The 27,723-nt window shown below is 44.4% G+C and overlaps 1 protein-coding gene across 2 annotated transcripts in view; it reads right to left on the reverse strand.

Moving 5' to 3' along the window:
- Positions 1-27,723, reverse strand: part of KRIT1 (KRIT1 ankyrin repeat containing) — a 449,032-nt gene that overhangs the window by 282,380 nt on the left and 138,929 nt on the right. For both annotated transcript variants that reach the window (XM_069211631.1, XM_069211630.1), the window contains 2 exons: positions 26,511-26,667; positions 11,101-11,208 (listed from right to left, as the gene is read on the reverse strand). In XM_069211631.1, the coding sequence (XP_069067732.1) occupies positions 11,101-11,208; positions 26,511-26,667 (265 nt within the window). The remainder of the gene's footprint in view (positions 1-11,100; positions 11,209-26,510; positions 26,668-27,723) is intronic.

Consider the following 27,723-nt stretch of genomic DNA (forward strand, 5'->3'; position numbering starts at 1 on the left):
ACTGGCTGATAGGTTTGAGTGAGAAGCCCAGCAGTCCTTTAAAGAAGGGGGAGAAGAACATAAATAAATAAAATAACCCCTACATATTAGTGTGATGCTAACAGTGTATCCTACGTAGGTGACAACAACACCCAGATTTAAGGAGAAGTTATGCTCTTCTTGGTCAATACAATAATGTAATTCCAAAACAGGATATATCACAAACTTAAATTCATGCATTAAAAAAACTATACATGCAAACTAAGATCTTGCAGCATGCTGAAATTAGGCTGGTATCAGACAATGCTAATACAACCCATGTTGTTTGCTTGGAGAGAAAGAAGAAAGAAAATAGCTACAGCTCGGAGCACAAGTTTATTTCTAGTGTCCCGGACCTGAGTTGTTAATGTTGCTGGAAAGGTTAGAAAACAAAGAGTGAATAGAAGCCTGCCAATATATGCGAAGCAGCCAAGTGTTTGCAGTTAACCAAGAAGCAGGCCATCTCCCTTTCCTATTGATCTGGTTGAAAATACGGATCCCTACCATCAAGAATATTTTGCACGAAGAATGATCTTTTACATGCATCGCATTCCATTGGGCAGACAATGTGCCCCCCATCTAGCACACAGCTGGCTAAACAAACAATATTCAGATGGCAGAAGAAGTAGGATCTCAGACAGGATTTCATTACTTGAAAATGTCCTGGTGCCGATAGGCAGCCTGTAAATTCCTATCTCAATAGAGGTGAAGTACCTGGAGCAGAGGATTTAACAATTTGTTTATGTTTAGAGCAAGCTTGGAATGAGAGAGCCTCCCTTCAACAGCAGTGTATATTTGCTACAATTCCCATTCTAGTAAAACTCCTATCCAGTGTATTTAAATATAATATATGAGGTTTGCAAATGGACCAGACAGGGTTGAATTAACACAGATTGTTTTATACTCAGTTTGGTCTGTTAGGTGGTAATGTAGGCTGCCAAGAAAATGCATAAAAAGGGGTTATTCTTGTAAGAGACATTCATTACCAAATTTGGTACAATCTAGGTAGGCTAACATTCATTAAAAGCTTGCCATCAGGTTCTAAATTATTTCACCTTGTAGACCATTTCCAGTTGATATAATACTTTCTGAGAAGATGCTGCACAAACTTTTTGCGATTACTCCTATGTACACTGATGCGAGCACTGAAATGATAAATGCCTCATGGAATATATATGGCTTCAAAAAGTGATGTAATGTGGTGCAAGTCCCATGAGAAGTCCCAATTCCCCAGCTTTACTAGATGCAAGTACCGTCCCCCCATCGACATTCCTTCCTTCCTCAACTAGGGATATACTTCAAACAATTACCCAGGCCTAGATTTATAGCATAAATCGTTTGATTGTTAAGTTTACCCTTAAAATCTTGTCTCTCATAGAGCATGTGGAAATTTTATATTCAACTATATCTTAACTTCGTTTTCTGCCTTTACAGAACAGAAGTGTTGTTGATCCTGGCCCCTAGACCTAATTCACTTTTTCTCAACTGGCTGCAGATGATCTGTCCTTTTTGTTGGGGCTATTTTAAACCATAATTGTTAAATGTTGCTATTCTAAACACATTGTATGAAATTTAAAATGCTAGCGTTTACCACAAAAATGTTTTTCTTGTATTCTAGTGGTTAGATTTTTTTTTCTTGTATTCCAGTGGTTAGCAACTCTACAGCAACTCTTTCCTCAACAAACTCTCTCAAGTGAAAGAGTAAAGGGACACTGTCCAAATAGTTTCTTTCCTTTTTGTGAACAGACATACATGACTTCAATTTGTGGTAAATTCCTCCTCTTAAAATAGGTTGGCTTTTTCGCAAACCTATTTTAAGAACACAGCATCCCACATCTATTCACTCCTTATAAATTGAACCTACTTGAGTCACTAAGCCCTCCATCACTGGCCCTTGAAACCAAAGAAATGAAAATGTCACTTACCCAGTGTACATCTGTTCGTGGCATCAGTCGCTGAAGATTCACATGTTGTGCATAGCCCGCCATCTGGTGTTGGGTCGGAGTGTTACAAGTTTTTTTCTTCGAAGAAGTCTTTCGAGTCACGGGACCGAGGGACGACTCCTCTTTGTCTCCATTGCGCATGGGCGTCGACTCCATCTTCGATTGTTTTCCCCGCAGAGGGTGAGGTAGGAGTTGTTTGTTAGTAATAGTGCCCATGCAATGGAGTGAATAAGTATGTACCTATTTAAGATTTAATATATTTACAAATGTACAAAGTTGAAGCTAACTTCCAAACAGCTACAGGCTCCCGGGGAGGTGGGTGGGCACATGTGAATCTTCAGCGACTGATGCCACGAACAGATGTACACTGGGTAAGTGACATTTTCAGTTCGATGGCATCTGTCGCTGTAGATACACATGTTGTGCATAGACTAGTAAGCAGTTATCTCCCCAAAAGCGGTGGCTCAGCCTGTAGGAGTGGAAGTAGTCTGAAATAAGGTTCTTAGTATGGCTTGACCTTGACAGTAGTGCTTGGTAAATGTGTGAGGCGTAGACCATGTGGCTGCCTTACATATTTCGTGCATTGGAATATTCCCTAGGAAGGCCATGGTAGCGCCTTTCTTTCTGGTTGAGTGTGCCCTTGGTGTAATGGGCAGTTGTCTTTTTGCTTTAAGGTAGCAGATTTGGATGCACTTAACTATCCATCTGGCTATACCCTGTTTCGATATTGGGTTTCCTGCGTGAGGTTTCTGAAATGCAATAAACAGTTGTTTAGTTTTTCTGATGTTATTAGTTCTGTCGATGTAGTACATTAGTGCTCTTTTGACGTCTAATGTATGTAGTGCCCTTTCAGCTATGGAATCTGGCTGTGGGAAGAACACTGGTAGCTCTACCGTTTGATTTAGGTGGAACGGTGAAATAACCTTTGGCAAAAATTTAGGATTGGTCCTTAGGACTACTTTATTTTTGTGTAGTTGGATAAAAGGTTCTTGTATTGTAAACGCCTGAATTTCACTTACTCTTCTTAGAGATGTGATGGCGATGAGAAATGCAACTTTCCAGGTTAGGAATTGTATTTCGCAAGAATGCATAGGTTCAAAGGGTGGACCCATGAGTCTTGTTAAGACGATGTTGAGGTTCCATGAAGGAACGGGTGGTGTCCTTGGTGGTATAATTCTTTTGAGGCCTTCCATAAACGCTTTAATGACAGGTATCCTAAATAGTGAAGTTGAATGGGTAATCTGCAGGTATGCAGATATTGCTGCGAGGTGTATTTTAATGGAAGAGAAGGCCAGGTTCGATTTTTGTAAGTGTAGTAAGTAACCCACTACATCCTTTGGAGATGCGTGTAATGGTTGAATTTGATTATGATGGCAGTAGCAAACAAACCTTTTCCATTTGCTTGCGTAGCAGTGTCTAGTGGATGGTCTTCTAGCTTGCTTTATGACTTCCATACATTCTTGTGTGAGGTTTAAGTGTCCGAATTCTAGGATTTCAGGAGCCAGATTGCTAGATTCAGCGATGCTGGGTTTGATGCCTGATCTGTTGTTTGTGTTGTGTTAACAGATCTGGCCTGTTGGGCAACTTGACGTGGGGTACTACTGATAGGTCTAGCAGTGTTGTGTACCATGGTTGCCTTGCCCATGTTGGTGCTATCAGTATGAGTTTGAGTTTGTTTTGACTCAATTTGTTTACTAGATATGGAAGGAGAGGGAGAGGGGGAAAAGCGTACGCAAATATCCCTGACCAGTTCATCCATAGGGCATTGCCTTGAGACTGCCTGTGTGGGTATCTGGATGCACAGTTTTGGCATTTTGCGTTCTCCTTTGTTGCAAATAAGTCTATTTGAGGTGTTCCCCAACGTTTGAAGTAAGTGTTTAGAATTTGGGGGTGAATTTCCCATTCGTGGACCTGTTGGTGATCTCGAGAGAGATTGTCTGCAAGTTGATTCTGGATCCCTGGAATAAACTGTGCTATTAGGCGAATGTGGTTGTGAATTGCCCATTGCCATATTTTTTGTGACAGAAGGCACAGCTGTGTCGAGTGTGTCCCCCCCTGTTTGTTTAGATAATACATTGTTGTCATGTTGTCCGTTTTGACAAGAATGTATTTGTGAGTTATGATTGGTTGAAATGCTTTTAATGCTTTGAAAACTGCTAGTAGTTCGAGGTGATTTATATGCAGCTTTCTTTGATGTACATCCCATTGTCCTTGTATGCTGTGTTGATTGAGGTGTGCTCCCCACCCTGTCATGGATGCATCTGTTGTTATCACGTATTGTGGCACTGGGTCTTGGAAAGGCCGCCCTTTGTTTAAATTTATATTGTTCCACCATAGAAGCGAGAGGTATGTTAGGCGGTCTATTAACACCAGATCTAGAAGGCGACCCTGTGCTTGTGACCATTGTGATGCTAGGCACTGTTGTAAGGGCCTCATGTGTAGTCTTGCGTTCGGGACAATGGCTATGCATGAGGACATCATGCCTAGGAGTTGTAGTATCATCTTCGCCTGTATTTTTTGTGTTGGATACATGCGTTGTATAATCTTTTGGAAATTTTGAACCCTTTGTGGACTTGGAGTGGCTATTCCCCTCGTTGTGTCTATTGTCGCTCCTAGGTATTGTTGTACTTTGCACGGCAGAATGTGTGATTTTGCATAGTTGATGGTGAAACCGAGTTTGTAGAGGGTTTGTATGACCTGATCTGTGTGGTGTGAGCACCCTGTCAGTGAGTCGGTCTTGATTAGCCAGTCGTCTAGATACGGGAATACGTGTATTTGCTGCCTTCTGATGTGTGTAGCCACTACTGCTAGGCATTTTGTGAAGACTCTTGGTGCAGTTGTTAAACCGAACGGCAATACTTTGAATTGGTAATGTATTCCTTTGAATACGAACCTTAGGTATTTCCTGTGCGACGGATGTATTGGTATGTGGAAATACGCGTCTTTGAGATCTAAGGTTGTCATGTAATCTTGTTGCTTTAGCAATGGTAACACTTCCTGTAGCGTGACCATGTGAAAGTGTTCTGATTTGATGTATGTGTTTAGTGTTCTGAGGTCTAGGATTGGTCTCAGTGTTTTGTCCTTCTTTGGTATTAGAAAGTACAGTGAGTAAACCCCTGTATTTGTTTGTGTATCTGGTACCAGTTCTATTGCATTCTTTTGCAGTAATGCTTGAACTTCTATTTCTAGGAGGTCCGAATGTTGTTTTGATATATTCTGTGTTTTTGGTGGTATGTTTGGAGGGATTTGTAGAAATTCTATGCAATAACCATGTTGGATAATTGCTAAGACCCAAGTGTCTGTTGTTATTTTCTCCCACTCTTGGTAATACTGACTTATTCTTCCCCCCACTGGTGTTGTGTGGAGGGGGATGAGTGACGTGTGAGTCACTGTTTGGTTGTAGGTGTTTTGGGGCCTTGAAATTTTCCCCTGCTTCTAGGGAATTGTCCCCCTCTGTATTGGCCCCGAAAGCCTCCCCTTTGGTACTGTCCCTGGTAGGTGGACGGTGTTGAATGTGAGGTACTGGCTTGTGTGGCTTGACCCCGAAACCCCCCTCTAAAGGTTGTCTTGCGGAAGGTGTTGAAAGTGCCTCTGCTCTGCGGGGAGTAGAGCGCGCCCATGGCTTTTGCAGTGTCAGTGTCCTTTTTTAGCTTCTCAATTGCCGTGTCCACTTCAGGTCCGAACAATTGTTGCCCATTGAACGGCATATTGAGCACCGCCTGCTGTATCTCTGGTTTAAAACCAGATGTTCGTAGCCACGCGTGCCTTCGTATGGTTACTGCCGTGTTAATTGTTCTTGCTGCTGTGTCCGCTGCGTCCATAGAGGAGCGTATCTGGTTATTGGAGATGTTTTGGCCCTCCTCAACCACTTGTTTCGCCCTCTTTTGTAGTTCTGTGGGTAGATGCTCAATGAGGTGTTGCATCTCATCCCAGTGGGCTCTGTCATATCGCGCTAGGAGCGCTTGAGAGTTAGCGATGCGCTACTGGTTTGCAGCCTGTACTGCGACCCTTTTACCGGCTGCATCGAACTTGCGGCTCTCCTTATCTGGGGGTGGTGCATCGCCCGATGTGTGAGAGTTTGCTCTCTTGCGAGCTGCCCCTACCACAACCGAATCTGGTGGCAGTTGTGAGGTGATGAAAGCTGGGTCTGTGGGAGGTGCTTTATATTTCTTTTCCACCCTCGGTGTTATTGCCCTACTCTTGACAGGCTCTTTGAATATGTCCTTTGCGTGCCTTAGCATTCCTCGGAGCATAGGCAGGCTTTGGTAGGTGCTATGTGTGGAAGAGAGGGTGTTGAAGAGGAAGTCATCCTCGACAGGCTCCGAGTGTAGAGACACGTTGTGGAACTCTGCTGCTCTAGCCACCACTTGTGAATATGCTGTGCTGTCTTCTGGTGGTGAGGGCTTTGTAGGATACGCCTCTGGACTGTTGTCCGACACTGGGGCGTCGTATAAGTCCCAAGCATCTTGGTCCTGGTCACCTTGGCTTAAGGTGGTGTGAGCCGGTGAATGTGACGGAGTCTGTGCTGGTGAAATGTGAGCTACAGGTGGAGGAGAGGGTGGCGGAGTTACCTTCTTCACCAGTTTTGTTTGTGGTGCTTGTTCTTGTTGGAATTCAAGTCTCCTCTTCCTCCTAATAGGGGGAAGGGTGCTTATTTTCCCTGTTCCACTCTGTATAAAAATCAGTTTTTGAGTGTGGTCCACCTCGGTGGATTGTAATTCCTCCTCGAATCTATGCTTTCGCATTTGAGAGGACAGTGATTGTTCCTCTGAATAGGAACCGGTAGTTGGCTCGGTTGCGGGTCGTTTTGGCACCAAAACTATGTCCACGCTCTTTTTCGGCTCCAAGGCGACTTTTCTCTTTTTCGGAGTCGAACCCTCTCGGCGTCGATCCTCCTCGGTGCCGCTGTCTCTGCGTCGAGCAGCTTCGGCTCCGCTATCTCGGCGTCGATCTTTGTCGGCAGCACTATCTCGGTCCCGAGATGGCTGGGTGCCTGTGTCTCGACCCGAGTCGGACGATCTCAGCACTATTTCGGCCTTCTTCGGTGCCGATGGTCGGTCACCGATTTTATGGGTTGAGCCATGGCCTGATGGCAGTGGCGTCCCCTGGGCCTTGTCAGTTTTCTTATGTGGTATCTTCGACGTCTTACTCACTGTTTCATGGTCGTCGAATTCGTCCGAGTCCGATTCATGGATCGAGAAGGCTTCTACTTCTTCTTGTTCCTCGAAATCTCGGTGTCCTGTCGGCGTGGACGCCACTTGCAGTCTTCTGGCTCGGCGGTCACGGAGCGTTTTTCGGGACCGGAACGCACGACAGGCCTCACAAGTTTCTTCCCTGTGCTCGGGCGACAGGCACAGGTTACAGACCGAATGTTGGTCTGTATATGGGTATTTGTTGTGGCATTTAGGACAGAATCGGAACGGGGTCCGTTCCATCAGCGTCGATGTCACACGCGGTCGGGCCGACCAGGCCCCGACGGGGGATCGAAAACTACCCCGAAGGGCAACGGAGATGTTATCGTATCGATTCGATGTCGATGCTATCTAACCCGATCCCGAACGCAACAATACCGACGTAATTTTCCGATTTTAGAGCTAACTTTCCGTTCCGAAACCCGGAGTGAAAGGAACACGTCCGAACCCGATGGCGGAAAGAAAACAATCGAAGATGGAGTCGACGCCCATGCGCAATGGAGACAAAGAGGAGGAGTCCCTCGGTCCCGTGACTCGAAAGACAGATGCCATCGAACAGTAATTTACTCCATAGTTCAGAACGAATCTATGTTTTCCCCCCATATATTATTATATCTATATATAGCTTCCCCCTCTCCTTTGTCACAAAGGACAAAATGATACACTGCTGAGGCATCTCTGCAGAACACCCTTGATGACCCGGGCAAAACTTTAATCCTCTTCTCTAGATTTGGCCACACATTTCAGGCATAACCCTCTCCTTCTGTTTGGCCCAAGTGGAGACTGAGCTGCTTAACAGTTATAGTTATGCTATTTCTATTCATGCTTTTCTTGGAACTCCACCAAGAACGATTACACCCCACACAGCACCTATGAGCTCTTATCAGCTAAATCCCCTCCATACTGAAGTTCGAGGATATTCACCCATCTCACCATCCTTTCCTTACCAAGCAGTTCAAAAAGGATACTAAAAGGAAAGATAAATTTGTATTTAATCTGATTTTCCAATAAATAGTCAGTGATGAGCTTTGTTTACTTTCTTCTCAACTGGGTTACTGAGGAATGATCCTCGAGAAGTATGATTTTTTTCACCTTGGAACAATAAGCCATTCATCTCTATACACTTTCAGGATCCTCCCATTCCCAGATCTAAACCCTAACATTAGCAAAGAAACATATGTTATTTGATATAAAATATTTTGCATTATTCCAACACTTTTCTAGGTTGCGAGTCCAACATAGAGACAAGAAATTTGTGTTTTGAGAGGAACAAGTTGCCAGATTTTTCAAGGGGAAGTGGTACAGACTGCAAAAAAGGAAAATGTTACGCACCCAGTAAGCATCTGTTTGTGGCATGCAGTGCTGTAGATTCCATGCTTAGCATAAGTTTGCCATTTAGTGTTGGGCTTCGAAGTGTGCAACTTGTTTTTCTTCGAAGAAGTTTTTCAAGTCTCAAGGTATGGTGACTCCTCCTCTTGCTTGCAATGTGCAGGGTTCTCGACTCCATTGTCAGATTTTTTTTTTCCGTATGTCGGGTGTGGATGGAGTGTAAATGATAATGCATTTAAATGAGATGACCATGCGAAAATAATATCATGTTTAATCTTGATAATTGCAACCAAGGCAGGTTTCAGGGGAGGAGGGTGAGTGCATGCGAATCTACAGCACTACATGCCACAAACAGATAATTACTGGGTAAGTAACATTTCCGTTTGATGGCATGTGTGGTTGTAGATAGAAATGTTTAGCATTGACTGTAAAGCAGTTTTCCTCCTAAGGCAGTGGCTAGCCTGTGTTGGTTGCATTTGTTTGAAATAAAGTTCTGAGAACTACTTGATCCACATTAGCTTGATAACGGCCATAACATCTACACAGTAATATTTTGTAAATGTGTGCGGTGTGGTTCATGTAGCTGATTTACATACATCAGCTATGGGTATTCTACATGAATGCCATGGAAGCTCCCTTTCTGCGATTACAGAGAGCTTTTGGAGGACTAGATAGAGTTTGTTTGCCTTTAGCGTAACAAGTCTGGATACATTCTACAATCCAACATGAAATACTTGATTTAGAAATGTCTCTTTCAATATGTGGCTTACAGCATACAACAAAAAGTTGTTGTGTTTTCCTAAATTACGAGTTCTGTCAATATAAAAGAGCTCTATTTAAATACAGTGTGTGTAAAGCTCTTAATGCAACTGAATCATGTTGGGTAAAAATACTGGTAACTCAAAAGATTGATTTAAGTGGAACTTAGAGTCTACTTTTGGCAGGAATGTAGGGCTTGTCCTTGTCTATTTGGAAGAATGGTTATTCTGAAGTTAATGTCTGAAGCTGACTGACACGACTGAGTGAAGTGATGGCACACTGATGATTAATTTCATGGGGGACACAGAGTTCACAGAATGGAACAGGTTTCATTTTTTCATTTTATGAAGCACTTGATAAACAAGTTTATTTCACAGGAAACATTTCCTGATGTCAAACAGAGCAGTGGAGGTGTATTCTCTTGAAGAGCAATTATTAAAAACCCAGTGAGGTGGGGGGGGGAAGGGGGGTCAGGGCACAAAATAGAACAGGGTGGGTGTGGGGAAATAATGGCGTGGGGGCTGGTGCAAGTAATGATGCAGAAGAGGTGCAGGGAAGGAGCGAGTGGATTTCAGTGTCCAGAGAGATTAGGAAAAAGTTTTTAAAAAACTAAAAACCAGCCCTGTAGGTGCTTGCAGTGGAAGGACACTGATCACTAGAAGCAGTCCTTGGTCCTGGCTCCAGCTCCATGGCAGGATGAAGACTTGAACTCAAAGCCCAGGAGGAAGATGGAAGCGAGGAAGAGGTGCTGACCAATGGTAATCAAGGAAACAAGAATGACGTGGAAGATAGCCAATGCTAAGAAAAGTGATGTGAGAGCCATGTGGGTGCCAGCCAGTCGTAAATGAAGGTAAATAATGGGCAGGCACTAAGCCCCCTTTAAGATTTTTTTAAAATACAAGCAAATTCGCAAACCCAGCGCAAGTGCTGCATAGGCGAAAACTAAAAACAGGAGTTGTTGCAATAATAGGTTAACATATCTTAGTGTTTTACTGCTTTTTTGCACAAATTAAAGTTAAATTAAAGCTATGGGTAACTGTTCTGTCAGAGATTGTGCCATTACCATCACAGCTCTTCTTCTCGCCCTTGAGGAAAAACACTGGACTATTTCACATTCTAACACATCACAGTCCAGATGCAGCTAATGGACATACTCTATATGTGGTCTGGAGATATGCTTTGTGACACACTGTCCCCAAGCCTTAAATAAAGTCTTCTTTTAGGGTCAGTTTGAAAATACAAAAAACACTCTTGGTACTGAAAACATTGCACACGTTCCGAGACACAAGTCTGTGTTGGAGAAAGAACTACTTGAGTACTCCCAAGCACTATCATGTGCAGGTAGAAGCTAGGAAAAGTGAGGCACTATAGAGAGGCATCACTGGAAGTCAGTGAGGTATACATAACTGTGAGCTCAAACAGACTTTTCAAGGCACTTTAGCATAAAGGAGAGTTCCCAGTTTGCCAAGGGCATGGGAGGATTTCAAACAGTATATTACAATTCAATGCTGGAGAAATCTATTACAACATGAATAATAACAATGACCGTAAAACATTTTACATTTGATGAATAAGGCCGGCTACACCTGAATAATAGGATGCTTGCAAGGTTTTCTGTCTTGCACCTGGACACGCTAAACCAAAACACAGGAGCTGTTTTATCCGAGTCTGGTTATACCTTTCAAGTTTTTTCTCCAACAATTAGTTTAACTGAGGAAGTTTGCAGTCTGGATACCCCTTTCAAGTTTTTTCTCCAACAATGTGTTTAACTGAGGAAATTTACAGTGTGCTACAGCCGGGCGGAAACAGAACTTGGTGTATGCTATGAGGACCCAGAATGATGAATATAGACAACTTACAGGTTTGTTCATACTCTCCTTCAACAGCTTTGCAGTCCCTTCCCACTCATTTTGTTTGTTTTCTTCACAAATGTTCAATGGAGATCTTCCTTGTTGGTCAGTAATGTGCTGCAAAGATAAATATTAATGTTTTATATTGCTTTTTGTGTGACTACTATATAAAAGTACATGTCATTGATTATATGTGAAACATATGACTTCATATTACTAGCATTTCTTTAAATACCTTATGTTTTTCAAAAAATGTAAGCTCCATGCCACACATAGCCCGGGGAGTTCCTGGGGTCATGTACAAGTTTAACAGAAATGTTCGTTAGCTAGGCAAAACAAACAAGTAGAATAACTACCCTTCCTTATAACTTTGCCTACAAATTGAACAAAATGTTTAAAGTTTACAAATGTGTTTACTTATTATTCTTTCACCATATACGTGTCCTGATGAGTAATCGAACTGCTACAAAACATGGAAGAAAACTATAAACAGAAAAAAGAAGCAGGGCCTAGTATAAAATAGGTGATGAAAAGTCTAATGAACTGAAAAAACAAACTAAAATAAGCAATTGGGCAGGTCTTTAATTTTATGATCAAAATGGCAGAACAAAGGGAAGAATAGGCAACTGTCAACAGGCATAAACAATAGGCTTCAAAGATGTGAGGAAATGTGTTGGGCCCCTGACATACACGCCATGTAGGAAAGAACCCCTTTATTTAAAGAAAAAAATGCTTAAAGGCTAACTTAGCAAATCCCTATACTCAACTGGTGAAAACCCTCGCCTGAGCAGTCTTTTCCTTTCTGCTTCCTGCTTTGCAGACTGGCTTTCCAAGACCTCCGGAAAGCCTCCCTTTTAAAAAAAAAACCCTAAATAAACCTTACTGTTCTGCAACTATTTTTCTGTACACACTGAACTCTGTTCTTTGCTCTTTTGATATTTTTGTTTTTAGCATCTTCACCCTCCTTCCAAGCAGAAACAAATCATTTTTGGTTACTTACTTACTTGAGCAGAATTACTAAATAAAAAAAGCCCCCTGGCTTCTGACAGAAGCCTCAAAATGTGACTACATGCTCTGTAGAAGCACGGCAATTGCACTCTGTTGATGGAGCGTGGCCAAGATGGCATCCACATCGAGCGCTTGTTAGCGAGCTCTGAGGCAGGAAAGGTTTTATCCTTACTAATCCTCCTCATCCAGCTGTCCTTACCCAGCCCAGGCACCCCGTAACACGCCCGGACCCCTCGAAATCCTCAGCATGCCACAAATGCCACAGTCCCGATGACGACTTCGCCCATCTCTCGTGGTCATGCACCCATGTTGCGCCTTCCTGGCAAGCTATCTACTATCTGTTGACCCAAATCATAGACTAGGATCTTACTCCTGGTTCCCTGGTTGCTTTGCTGGGGTATGTAGTAGATATCCCTAAGGCAGTGCAGGGTTTTACTGCCATTGCATTATTGATAGCTAACCATGAAATAGCACTTCACTGATGCACCAAACACTCCCCTACCATCAAGGCCTGGCTTGACTGCCTGGTCTTCTGCAATACTACCAGCAAATTATATGCAACTCTACAACCCCCCACCTCACGACCTAAGAACATAAGGGGAACGCTAGCCAATGACCATGACCTTTCCAGACCTACTGCCATGCCTTCTTGGATCTCCTGGCTGCCGCCACTCACCTCCCATCCCTCTCCTTTTCCTTCTCTGGGTTACCTTACATTGTCCCAGTATTTATTAACTTATCTGTGTACTGCATGTCTCTGAGCACGAGTAGCCCTGTATGTTCAGCTGATTTGTCCTGCTATACATTACTGAATATGTGCTGAATTGCTTTAGGTGCACCTTCTTTATATCTCTTCACGCAAAAGTCAACTGATGTTCTGATTTTTATTATCGAAAAACAAAAAATAAAGTCTTGAAAAAAGAGTGCTGGAGAATGGTGTAGAAACGTACCCTTTTTTGACATGGTCATCCCGACTTTTTGCCTGGTATTTGATGCAATTTCGACTAAAAGTGCAATGGGTTTCTGCTAACCAGGTCCGCAGTGCCAGATCTCTTTCCCTCAAACTGTTCAACTGTTCCCCAATAGGCCATACCTTTCGCACCCTTATAAGTCCCTAATAAATCGCACCCCTGATAACTAGGGCATGGGTACGAAAGAGAGGCCCCAAGGGCTGCAGCATGTATTGTGCCACTCTCAGGGACCCCTCACCTAGCACATACAGACTGCCATTGTATGCTGCGTGTCTTGGTGCAGCTAAAAGTGAAAACACAACATGGCATACAGCCTGTGTGCTATGTCTCCTAACACCACATGCATTATATGTAAGTCACCCCTACAGTAGGCCTTACAGCTCTAATGCAGGATGCATTATATTACATGTGAGGATGTAGATATACCCCAGCGATGTCTTTGTTGATTCTCCGACATACATGAGTGGACAGGGAAGCCATTTTAAGTACATGTGCTGGACACTGGTCAATATGCGTTCCCCCGCAACATGATGGCTTCACTGAAGATAGGGGAGCTTGGTATCAAACATCATGTTTTGATAAACATTCAATGATGCCAGTGATGGATTCTTTAATACCTGCACCTAGAGGGCACCTTAGAGGTGCACCCCGAAAACCCCACCAGTTACCTGTGTGCTGGCTGACCAGTTCTAACTGAGCTGCTACCATCTGACATGTTTCTAACCCCCAGGGGTGAGAGCCTTTGCTTTCGGGCGGATGGAAGCAAAGCCTGTTCTGGTAGGGGTGTTAGCACACCAGTCCCAACAGGATGACTTGTGAATCTGCATTCCAAGGACAGGGGCTTCAAAGAAGCCCACCACCCTTGATATGTAGCTCTGGCTTCCCTCAAAGGTGAGGATACCAATCCCCCTACCCCAGTGCCCATTTGCCACTTGGACAGATGGGAAAATTAGTAGTCAAGGAGCTGTGACCACCCCTCAGATCAGTCCCACCCCTTAGGTGCGCTTCCTGATGTGGACACATTTAGAAATCTGCCTTCTTGGTGTTGGCAGAATTAGGAACTCTGGGACAGGGTTATGCTCACTTCCCACAGGAGGAGTTTGTAAGGGGAATGTAGTGGCTACTACCCCCACTCCCTGAAACATCCCTAAAATTCAGTATTTAGGGAAGCCCCTGGCAGTAGGAAATAATATCACGCTGACCTGAAGGAGGACACTCTAGAGACGCAAAAGCAAGAACTGAAGATGGGTTGACGGACTCGGTGCCAACCCTGCCAGCCTGCCTGCCATCTTTGACTATCGTGCCAAAGACGCCTCGTCCTCCAACTGTTGAGACTTCCAAAAGTCCGTGAAGACTGCCAGCCTTCGCACCAGGGAACTTGTATGGCATAGCAGAGCTGCTCAACTGCATCCTTACAGGCACCCACGTGCAGCTGAAGAGGACTGCGGACCGCGGTGGTTCCCCAAAACTGGACACCTACTTGTTATTTTTGTAAATTGGTGTGGATCTCCTTTTTGAGTCGTGTGTCTCATGTTTTGACTGTGTTTACTTGCAAATGTCTCACACTCCTCTCTGATAAGTCTATGGCTGCTCGACCACACTACTCCCTAAAAGAGCACCTTGGGATTGCTAGAACAATCCCTGTCCACTAGTGAGGGTATCCCTAGACTCTTTGAACAGTAAATCTAATTTTGATAAACCATATAAAGAGTCAGCTTCCTACAAATGGTTAGTGCCTAAACCCAGACGACGCAGGCAAAGACCCCTTAGGATGAAGCCATCCCGAGATCAAGTAGCAGCAGAGCAAGCAAAGGCAGTGCTAGAGGGCTCACAGCACTAACGCCTTCTCTCTTCTGCGGATTTACCATCAATCGGAGTCTGGCTCAATCAATCAATCAATCAGAGAATTTATAAAGCGCACTATGTACCCGCTCAAACTCAGGGGGCTCGGTGTCATTGACAGCTGGCATCTACAAAGGTCTAAAATCACTCCACGGCCTGCAGATGACCTGTGACGAAGATAGTGAAGAGCCCTATGTAATGGTATACATACACCCTAAGGGCTGATGTGCACTTTCAAGGTAAGCTGTAAAGCTTGGGTGAGCTGGATGATGGCTTTCTAGTTCCAGGGCTAAGTAGTTGAACAGTTGGACACTAACATTCCCATGCCCCACAGAGAAAGACACACTTCAAAGTGGATATGTTTTGCCCATCATACAGGTTTTGAGTTTCTTGTTCAGGGGCGATAGGCCGGGTACATGTGTCATCAGATCTCGCTGAGAGGAACAACTGTTATGCTATATTTGCTGTTTCAGGTTTATTTCTCTGAAGTCGCTGTACATGTCGACTCCTATGGAGAGCACATCATTGGGAGGGAGGGATACATTTTTGGGTAATTAGTTGTTGCAGACATAGGGCACAGAATGCCCTGAGCTCAGGGCTTGCCTCTTGGCATGTCCACTACTGCTACACCTCATAGGGAACACGCACTGATACACTTACTTCCCAATACAACGTAATGATATGGAATGTGTGCGTCATGGCGACTTCTGCTAAACGCTATTGAATCCACGCATACCTAAAGCGTCATCACACACACAATGCCATGTTGCAAGAAATGCATCTCACAGCCATGGAACTTCAGAAGGTTCAGGACAAATGGAGAGGACAAGTCTAGGGCACATCCTCCTTTTCATTTGCCAGCGGTGTACTTATAGGGATAGTGCTGAGGGTTTGATAGTTCCATATGTACTGAAGAGACACAACACAGGCATGTGGAGTAGATATGTAGTGTTGGAGGGTCATCTGGATGCAACGTGATTGACACTCATGGAAATTGATGCACCCAAATCCAGTCAATCAGACTTCTTTAATGTGCTCACCCCAGCGCTATTGATGCACTCAACTCCAGTCAAGCTTCTTTGATGTGCTCACCCCCCCATCTTCCATGATCTAATGGTGCCCACCCTTTGGAATGGAGATTTCGACTGTGTACCAGATGTGCTCTGGGACCATTCTACTCCCCACTTATGAGGTGCAGCAGAGTCTTGCACGACGCAACACTTAGGATCTTGAATGACAGCGACACCTACATGATGTGGTGCGACTGGGCCACATGGCAGACCGCAAATAATCATTCTATTCACAGGTTCACAATCTCCCCACTAGGCTACACTTGATCCTTTGCATCGACTACCTGGGTCCACTGATCACCCAATCGGCATATCTGGCCTGCACACTCTTTGACCATTGTCCGCTGCGGGTTGCGCTGTGGGGCAGGCCACATTTGTTTATTCCCATCCGGCGCCTTAAAGCCGATGTATTATTGGACCTTCCCTTCAATGAAGGCCTTGCTATATGCATCATCCAATACTTCGACCTTAACAAAGGGTCCACTCCCATTACGGCCACGGAATGGGATGTGCACAAGGTAGTGGTAAGTGGTCACTGCATTGCTACCACCTGGGGGTTCCGACGGACACTGCAGGACAAGATACAGTGGAGAGGGAGTTGCGGCCCTTGGAGAGAGCAGTGGCTGCCTGAGCTACAGGGACTAAGCATCTCTGCCGCTTGATTGAGTGATATAGGGAAGCGGAGACCAGATTAAGGTGCCATGATTACAAGCACTGACTGACTATGCTACATGCAGTGGGTGGCAGATCGGGCAGATTATTAGCGCGACTGTCAAGGAAGACCAGCAGCGTGTTGCAATTGGAGCCATAAGACAAGACGATGGCCCAATGCCCACTATGCAGGCTGATATCAACGACTCATTATGCGATTACTACGGTATTTTGTTCTGAGTTGTGGTAGCCCCCAATCTGATACATGGAATCATGACTGGACTCATATTAACACGACTGTCACTGATATATACAGTAGAGCTGAGCTGGATCAACCCATCCACTTAGAGGAGGTTACAGCAGCTGTGGCCTTGATAGCTCGTAATAAGACTCCGGGCCCGGATGGGCTACTGATTGAATACTATGCAGGGTTTTGTGCCCTACTTACCCAACCGCTCCTGGAAGTGTTCGAGGAACCAGATCACGTGGCAAGCTTCAGAAATCACAATGTAAGGCACTAATAATTGTCTTCCACCAGACTGGGACATGACCCGCTTGATGTCCGGTCATACTGCTCATTATAGCTCCCTAACCTAGACTGTAAAGGTTTGGAGAAAATACTCACAACAGACTACTTCCGCTGATAGGCACATTGGTGCACAATGACCAATATGGATTCATACCTGGTCGTCCTCAACATAAGACGGCTCTTGGGGATCATTCATGACACACATCCAGAGGCATACATCAGGGTTGTGGTATCTCTTGACATCGAGAAAGCCTTTGATATCCTGAACTGGGATTTTTTTTTTTTTACTAACAACATTACAGCATATGGGTTTCGACCCGGGGTTGTTAGGGTGCATCCGAACACTGTACTCAAACCCAGCGGCTAGAGTGAGGACGGGTCAGTTGACATCGGGCCGCTTCCCTATACTGGGGGGCACTAAACAAGGGTGCCTACTGTCGCCTTTGCGGTTTGCAATTACAATGGAACCACTTGCCTGTTGCTTGTGACTGCGGGGGACCGAAGTGGGGGAGGTTCCAGAACTGCACACTTATAATATTGTGTCCCTCTACGCAGGTGAAGCATTGATCTTCCTGCGTGATTTTTTAGCCTATCTGCCGGACTTGTAGCAGCTACAGGATGATTTCGGAACCGTGTCAGGCCTAAGAGTCAATTTGCCCAAGTCTTGTTTGTTTCCCCTTGTTCCAACCCCCAAATCCCACAGGGCTGCCTCTTCAGAACACCATCTCAAATGGTGTTATGACCTTCAAATATCTGGGAGTCCAAAAATACCACACCGTTAGGCAGGGCAACGTAGACCATGCAGTGTGATCGGTGCGTGGATCACTCCTTTTTTGAGGCTCCCTGCCCCTGTCTCCACTGGGACAAGTGGCAATCACCAAGATGCTGGTGCTCCACAAGTTGCTGCATTTTCTTTTGCTGTGCTGCCAATCGTGCTTCCCAAATATTTTTTTTCAGAATTCAAGGGCCTCCTAATGGCCTTGATATAGGGTGTGGGCTGCTGACGGGTAGCTCTAGCCATCACACAGCAACCATTCCTTGAAGGGGGATTGAGCATGCCCAATTTCAAACTTTATTACGCAGTGGCACAGCTGTAATAGCCACTGAGCTGGTTGGACATGGCACTGAGCCCTGATTTGATGGCCGTCCGAGACAGACTTGGTGACAGGAGTATCTACATCTGGCTGACGGACGACTGCACTTGTACTCCACAAAGAGGATTGGGCATGATGAATAGCGTGAGCATGTTGGCACTGGTTCGTACATGGGCGTAGCCCCACCATCTCCTACTCACCTTTGATTTTTTTGGACCAACTAACAGATATGCGGGAGTTGTCTACTCAAACACGGCCTAGTGTCATGGAAAGTGGAAGGAATTGAAATTTTAGGTGATTTATTCCATAAGGGAACTCTCATGTCCTTCGCGGACATCATGAACACATACACCCTGCGTGTGAGCCACTTTTTAAGCTATCCAGGAACTGGAGAAGCCGAACTGCCCCAATCACCATCCTGCACATATTCCTTACATGCGATGGGACACGTCAGGCCACTTCGGCACTTTATGTAGCACTGCTGACTGAGGCTTTGGCAGATGTGGGGAAAACCCTGACCCGGTGGAATGAAGTTCTTCCTCAGCCATTGACAAACAAGACCTGGCCGCAAGCAGTGCAAAATGTGAAGGAGGTGTCCAGAAATCCCAGGTTGCGCTTAACACAGTTTAACTACACTCATCATGCCTATCCCTCCTCTAACATATTAAGCACATGCTCCCTGCCTCCACGTCCCAATGACCAAGATGCAAGTTAGCGGAAGCTGATTTTTATCATACGGTGTGGGAATGTCTGCCATTACAATTGGCATGGGTAGAAATCACAACCACCACAACGGAATTAACTGGCCACACACTAACACATACCCTTGAATCCTGCCTCCCCGATGCAATGGAAAGCACCTGCGACCCCAACACTAACAAATGGTTGGCCATTAGGATGAGCATGTGCGGAGTCCAGTGTGGTGAGAATGCTACATGCCAGCAGAATGGTGTTTGTGGGAGGTGAAAACCCAGGTACCTATATCGTGAACATAGAGGCCAAGAATGACACATGCCCACCCTGAAGGTTATCCTCTGTAATCAAGAGACCACCACAACAATAAGGGGATATGGCTGCCCCACCAAAAACACTCACTATGAGGGGCTGGATACCAGACACATAGGTGGTACAGCACACCTCAGTACTGTTATTAAGCTGAACCGATGTTTGTGATTTGCTAAGTTCTGATACGTCACAGACCCAATCTTGTGCCCGAGATACAGCTTCTTCAGCCCCTCCCTTTCAACACTGTCCCCATATTTTGGTTATTGTAGGCTTTGGTTATATACTGCCTACTGTGATATTTTGAAGTAGTCAATGCTATGACTGCGTACAATATATATTGAAATGTAATTTGAGTACTTTTACTGGCTTCACTTCTATTGCTGTTGTGAATTAATACAAACACATTTAAATTAAAACTGCTCTCTGTTGATTCCTCATGTCTAAGATGATAAGATGAAGCCTGGGAAAACCATATTTTTTTTATTTTTGACTGATCCCGTTTCCACACATGCATACCAAACCTAAAATGACACATGGGCCTATCCATTAACTTTCTCAAACGTACTACAGATGGGCTACATGGTTCTTAACCTGTGGTCTGGGGAACCCCCGGGGTTCGAGACAAAATCTCAGGGGGACAGAAACTGTTTGAAAAAATAAATAATATTAGTGGATTAATAAAGTAAGGAAAATGTCACTTACCCAGTGTACATCTGTTCGTGGCATGAGTCGCTGCAGATTCACATGCTGTGCACAGTCCGCCGTCTGGTGTTGGGCTCGGAGTGTTACAAGTTGTTTTTCTTCGAAGAAGTCTTTTCGAGTCACGAGACCGAGGGACTCCTCCCACTTCGATTCCATTGCGCATGGGCGTCGACTCCATCTTAGGTTGTTTTCCCCGCAGAGGGTGGGGTAGGAGTTGTGTATGTTAGTAATAGTGCCCATGCAATGGAATGAATATGTATGTACATAATAAAGGTTAAAGTAATATATTTACAAATGTACAAATGTTGAAGATCTACTTCTAAACGGCTACAGGTTCCCGGGGAGGCGGGTGGGCGCATGTGAATCTGCAGCGACTCATGCCACGAACAGATGTACACTGGGTAAGTGACATTTTCCTTTCGATGGCATGTGTAGCTGCAGATACACATGCTGTGCACTGACTAGTAAGCAGTTATCTCCCCAAAAGCGGTGGTTCAGCCTGTAGGAGTTGAAGTAGTTTGAAATAATGTTCTTAGTACAGCCTGACCTACTGTGGCTTGTTGTGCAGTTAACACATCTACACAGTAGTGTTTGGTAAATGTATGAGGCGTAGACCATGTTGCTGCCTTACATATTTCGGTCATTGGAATATTTCCTAGAAAGGCCATAGTAGCACCTTTCTTTCTGGTTGAGTGTGCCTTTGGTGTAATAGGCAGCTCTCTCTTTGCTTTAAGATAGCAGGTTTGAATACACTTAACTATCCACCTAGCAATGCCTTGTTTTGAAATTGGATTTCCTGTATGAGGTTTTTGAAAGGCAATAAATAGTTGTTTTGTTTTTCTAATTAGTTTCGTTCTGTCAATGTAGTACATTAGTGCTCTTTTGATGTCTAATGTATGTAGTGCTCTTTCAGCTACAGAATCTGGTTGTGGGAAGAACACTGGTAATTCTACTGTTTGATTTAAGTGGAACGGTGAGATAACCTTTGGTAAAAATTTAGGATTTGTTCTTAGAACTACTTTATTTTTATGTATCTGAATAAATGGTTCTTGTATGGTAAATGCTTGAATCTCGCTCACTCTTCTTAGAGATGTGATGGCAATCAAAAATGCAACTTTCCACGTTAAGTATTGCATTTCACAAGAATGCATGGGCTCGAAAGGTGGACCCATGAGTCTTGTTAAGACAATGTTGAGGTTCCATGAAGGAACAGGTGGTGTTCTTGGTGGTATGATTCTTTTTAAGCCTTCCATAAACGCTTTAATGACTGGTATTCTAAATAGTGAAGTTGAATGAGTAATTTGTAGGTAAGCTGATATTGCGGTGAGATGTATTTTTATGGAAGAGAAAGCTAGATTTGATTTTTGCAAATGTAGTAAATATCCTACTATATCCTTTGGAGATGCGTGTAATGGCTGAATTTGATTATTCTGGCAGTAATACACAAATCTTTTCCACTTGTTTGCGTAGCAGTGTCTAGTGGTAGGTTTCCTAGCTTGTTTTATGACCTCCATACATTCTTGTGTGAGGTGCAAGTGTCCGAATTCTAGGATTTCAGGAGCCAAATTGCTAGATTCAAAGATGCTGGATTTGGATGTCTGATCTGTTGTTTGTGTTGTGTTAACAGATCTGGTTTGTTGGGTAGTTTGACATGAGGTACTACTGACAGGTCTAGTAGTGTCGTGTACCAAGGTTGCCTCGCCCATGTTGGTGCTATTAGTATGAGTTTGAGTTTGTTTTGACTCAACCTGTTTACTACATATGGAATGAGAGGGAGAGGGGGAAAAGCGTATGCAAAGATCCCTGACCAGTTCATCCATAGAGCATTGCCTTGGGATTGATCTTGTGGGTACCTGGATGCGAAGTTTTGGCATTTTGAGTTTTCCTTTGTTGCAAATAGATCTATTTGAGGCGTTCCCCAAATTTGAAAGTAATTGTTTAGTATTTGGGGGTGAATTTCCCATTTGTGGGTTTGTTGGTGATCTCGAGAGAGATTGTCTGCCAACTGGTTCTGAATCCCTGGAATAAATTGTGCTATTAGGCGAATGTGGTTGTGAATCGCCCAATGCCATATTTTCTGTGTTAGGAGGCACAACTGTGTTGAGTGTGTCCCTCCTTGTTTGTTTAGATAATACATTGTTGTCATGTTGTCTGTTTTGACAAGAATGTATTTTTGGGTTATTATGGGTTGAAATGCTTTCAGCGCTAGAAATACTGCTAACATTTCCAAGTGATTTATGTGAAACTGTCTCTGATGTATGTCCCATTGTCCTTGGATGCTGTGTTGATTGAGGTGTGCTCCCCACCCTGTCATGGAAGCATCTGTTGTTATGACGTATTGTGGCACTGGGTCTTGGAAAGGCCGCCCTCGGTTTAAATTTGTACTGTTCCACCATAGAAGCGAGATGTATGTTTGGCGGTCTATCAACACCAGATCTAGAAGTTGACCCTGTGCTTGTGACCATTGTGATGCTAGGCACTGTTGTAAGGGTCGCATGTGCAATCTTGCGTTTGGGACAATGGCTATGCATGAAGACATCATGCCTAGTAGTTTCATTACCATTCTGACTTGTATCTTTTGTGTTGGATACATGGCCTGTATTACTTTGTGAAATGTTTGAACCCGTTGTGGACTTGGAGTGGCAATCCCTTTTGTTGTGTTGATTGTCGCTCCTAAGTATTGCTGCGTTTGACACGGCAAAAGGTGTGACTTCGCGTAGTTGATGGAGAAACCTAGCCTGTGAAGGGTTTGTATGACATATTTTGTGTGCTGTGAACACTGTTTTAGCGTGTTGGTTTTGATTAACCAGTCGTCTAAGTACGGGAACACATGTATTTGCTGCCTTCTGATATGTGCAGCTACTACTGCCAGGCATTTTGTAAAAACTCTTGGCGCAGTTGTTATTCCGAATGGCAACACTTTGAATTGGTAATGTATTCCTTGAAATACGAACCTTAGGTATTTCCTGTGTGAAGGATGTATTGGTATATGGAAATACGCATCTTTTAGATCTAATGTTGTCATGTAGTCTTGCTGTTTGAGCAGTGGGATTACGTCTTGTAATGTGACCATGTGAAAGTGGTCTGATTTTATGTAGGTATTTAGTGTTCTGAGATCTAGTATTGGTCTCAGAGTTTTGTCCTTTTTGGGTATTAGAAAGTACAGTGAGTAAACTCCTGTGTTTTTTTGTTGAATTGGTACTAATTCTATTGCGTCCTTTTGTAGCAATGCTTGAACTTCTAGTCCTAGAAGATCTATATGTTGTTTTGACATATTGTGTGTTTTCGGTGGGACGTTTGGAGGGAATTGGCGAAATTCTATGCAATAACCATGCTGGATAATTGCTAAGACCCAAGTGTCTGTTTTTATTTCCTCCCAAAGTTTGTAAAATTGGCTTAGTCTTCCCCCCACAGGTGTTATGTGATGGGGTTGTGTGACTTGTGAGTCACTGCTTATTTTGAGGGGTTTTAGGGCCTTGGAATTTTCCTCTATTTTTTGGGAATTGGCCCCCTCTAAATTGCCCCCGAAAACCTCCCCTCTGATATTGACCCTGGTAGGTAGGCCTTGTTTGTGAGGTTGTGGTTTCTGTGGGTTGACCTCGAAACCCTCCCCTAAAAGGTGTTTTCCGAAATGTGCCTCTGCTCTGCGGGGAGTAGAGTGCGCCCATGGCTTTGGCTGTATCGGTGTCCTTTTTGAGTTTTTCGATGGCAGTGTCTACCTCCGGCCCAAACAATTGCTGTTCATTAAACGGCATATTGAGCACAGCCTGCTGGATTTCCGGTTTGAACCCAGAAGTGCGCAGCCATGCGTGCCTTGGTATTGTGACTGCAGTGTTTATTGTCCTTGCAGCTGTATCTGCTGCATCCATGGAAGACCGTATCTGATTATTTGAGATACTTTGTCCCTCTTCCACCACCTGTTGCGCTCTTTTTTGGAACTCCTTGGGTAAGTGTTCGATGAAATGTTGCATTTCATCCCAATGAGCCCTGTCGTATCTTGCCAAAAGTGCTTGTGAATTGGCAATACGCCACTGATTTGCTGCTTGTGCTGCAACCCTTTTTCCCGCAGCATCAAATTTGCGGCTCTCCTTGTCTGGAGGTGGTGCATCGCCTGAGGTATGAGAGTTGGCTCTCTTACGAGCTGCCCCCACAACTACTGAGTCTGGTGTTAGTTGTGTTGTAATATAAATTGGATCTGTGGGCGGTGGCTTATATTTTTTCTCCACCCTTGGAGTTATGGCTCTGCCTTTAAATGGATCCTGAAAAATTTGTTTTGAATGTCTTAGCATTCCTGGGAGCATGGGAAGGCATTGATACTGGCTATGGGTGGAGGATAGGGTGTTAAAGAGAAAGTCATCCTCAATTGGTTCCGAATGTAAGGAGACATTGTGAAACTCGGCTGCCCTTGCGACCACCTGTGTATAGGATGTACTGTCCTCAGGTGGTGACGGTTTTGTAGGATAAGAGTCTGGGCTATTGTCAGACACTGGAGCATCGTAGAGGTCCCATGCATCGGGATCATCCTGACTCATTGTGGTATGAGCTGGTGAGTGCATCAGTGGTGGAGTTGTTGCTGGTGATGCATGTATTGATGGTGGTGGAGACGGTGGTGGGGTTGTTTTCCTTGCCACCTTTGCCTGTGGTTGCTTGTCCTTTTGTTGAAAGGCAAGTTTCCTTTTTATTTTGATTGGGGGAAGAGTGGTTATCTTCCCTGTGTCCTCATGAATATGAAGCCTTCTTTGTGTGTAGTCAGGCTCTACAGCTTGAAGCTCCTCTCCAAATCTATGTAATTGGGAGGTTAATCCTTGTTCCTCTGTATGGGAACTAGTTTTCGGCTCCGAGGCTGGCTGTTTCAGAACCGAAACCTTTTCGGAAGTCTTTTTAGGCTCCGAAGAAACCTTCTTTGTTTTCGGCGTGGTGTCTCGGTGACGAAATTCTTCGGTGCCGCTGTCTCTGTGCCGAAGTTTCTCGGAGCCGCTGTCTCGGCTCCGAGGTTGCTGTGTGGCGGTATCTCGACCTGAGTCGGATGACTTCGACACCAGCATGCCCTTTTTCGGTGCCTTGGATGGGTCACCTATTTTTCGGGTTAAGCCATGGCATGTTGGCGGTGGCGTCCCCTGGGCTTTTGTAGACTTCTCGTGAGTCTTGATTTTCGACGTCTTACTCACGGTTTTGGTCGTTTCTTCGGCGTCGAGTTCTTCCGAATCCGACTCGCGGACGGAGAAAGCTTCTTCTTCCTCCTCGAAACGATCTTGACCTGTCGGCGTGGACGCCATTTGTAGTCTCCTGGCTCTTCGGTCTCTCAGCGTCTTCCTCGACCGAAACGCTCGACAGGCTTCACAAGTATCCTCCTTGTGCTCGGGGGACAAGCACAAGTTACAGACCAGATGGTGATCCGTATACGGATACTTGTGATGGCATTTTGGGCAGAAGCGGAATGGGGTCCGTTCCATGAGCCTTGAAGTCGCACGTGGCCGGGCCGACCAGGCCCCGACGGGGATCGAAAAACCCCGAAGGGCCACCGGAGCTCTTCAAAATTCGGTGTCGATTTGTTCTAACTAACCCGATACCGAACGCAAACAATACCGACGTTTTTTTCCGAGATTCCAACTAACTTTCCGACCCGAAACACGGAGCGAAAAGGAACACGTCCGAACCCGATGGCGGAAAAAAAACAATCTAAGATGGAGTCGACGCCCATGCGCAATGGAATCGAAGTGGGAGGAGTCCCTCGGTCTCGTGACTCGAAAAGACTTCTTCGAAGAAAAACAACTTGTAACACTCTGAGCCCAACACCAGACGGCGGACTGTGCACAGCATGTGTCTCTGCAGCTACACATGCCATCGAACATATAAATATAAAGCAAATATAAAGCAGAACTTACAATTGAAAGTTTTAAAACATTATATAATTAGAAAGAAATTGGACGCTAACAATTAAATTTGTATTTTCTGATTGATTCATGGGAGCAGTACAAATGCATCACACAGAATATACCATAGGCAATGGGTGGCGCCAGTTGATTTAAGAGAATCTCCAACCTTTCCATTGAAATTACATTTTTTTGCATTTGAGAGTCAAAAATAATGTAGTCATTTGTGTAATTGTTTGATGAATGTTTATGTACTTTTGTGTATTGTTTTGCGGTTTAAATTATCGAAATTGGTTAGGCTGGGGTGTACTATTCCAAAAATGACCCAGTTGGGGACCCCCAAACATCAATAATGATTCAGTGGGTGACCCTGGATGTCAGTAATGATTGAGTCGGGGCCCATCCACATTAGTTAAAAGGTTAAGAACCACCTGGCTAGACAATTAGGAATAGATTAAAAAAACAAAACAAAACATATGATGCTTAACCACTACAGGTCACCAGAATGTCACTTTGTAACTAGCACGAATGTTACTGATGATGTACAGAGCCATTCTGGTTACAGGAATTTGTACTTAATAACCAGAAAAGGATGTTGGCCACATATTTTTTTAAACCACATTCCACACTAAAGCTCCAAATACACAACATCAGTAGCAAAATCACAATTTTACCCGGTCTGTCTCAGGATGGTTTAGGAGAATCTGCACGATCTCAGCATGTCCACCTCCAGCAGCAAAATGGAGGGGAGAACTCAGCTGTCCATTCAAAAGGTTTGGATTGCATTTCCCTTTTTCCAGCAGCATTCGAGTGGCTTCAACTTTTCCATACCTACACAATTGGGAGTATCCAAAATAGTTACAAGTGAAGGGGCACATCGCAAATAATAGTTCCATCCCATTTCAATTTTTGCAAAAATATTCTTGCATGCAAGATCAAATGTAAGTTACATTTAACAGTAGGTCAGCGTGGTATCGCTCGCTAGACTCACGTTTTCTAAACTGTCTGGCTTTGAAATGGCATTCCCCATTACCCCTAAACACGCCCTCTTTGCCGCCCAAACCCTCTTGGATTACAATTTCAGAAAGCAGGAAACCACACTGTTCAAACCAGCTCCACATTGCAGGAGGTCACGAGTAGAATGAGTTCACGGGGCCATTGTTTGGCACTGGCAGCCCGTTACAGCTTTGAAGGCAGTCCTCTAATCTGCAAGCTACTGGGGAAAGGCCAAAGTGGCAGAATGGCTAGTCTGGCCAGAGAAACAATCATTTGCAAATCTATTAGCGTTGACAACTCCTAACCAGACTTTTCTTGCCACATAAACTGAAAAGTAAAACTGTTTCATATAAGCAAGCAGACGGCCGCCATGAGCGCAAAGCAAACACACAAAAGGAAACAGAAGTTTGCTTGCAGTGAAACGTATTGGCGAAAGTGCAATTATCCATGTAACCGGCAAAAGTGCAATTATCCATGTAACAGGGTCGATGTCATGCAAAATGTTCTACTACTGCCCAACGAGATATGAAGCCTCATATGTTTTCAGTAGGTTGCCAGTGCACTCGAGGCGGGCTAAACACCGGAAAAGGCATTACGTATGAATGACTTTCACTAATTAAATCAAGCTAATTTAAAAAGGCAAGCCCACGAACCAACCAAACTGATGGGCTTGACATGGGAGTGGTTAAAATCCCACAGAGAGATTACACCAGGGACAGAGCGCTTTGCACTCAACCCTAAAAAACTAAGCTTGCATTGTCTATGACTACACTCGAACTCCAGAGAGGAATAACATTCCCCCTTGTTCACAGATACCCTGACTAAACTTTTGTGTTGTGCAAGAGTCCCATACATGGTTATTATAAACAATTCACCCTTCTAAAACTGTAA

The sequence above is a fragment of the Pleurodeles waltl genome, chromosome 10 (assembly GCF_031143425.1).
Source record: "Pleurodeles waltl isolate 20211129_DDA chromosome 10, aPleWal1.hap1.20221129, whole genome shotgun sequence".
NCBI classification, from domain to species: Eukaryota; Metazoa; Chordata; class Amphibia; order Caudata; family Salamandridae; genus Pleurodeles; species Pleurodeles waltl.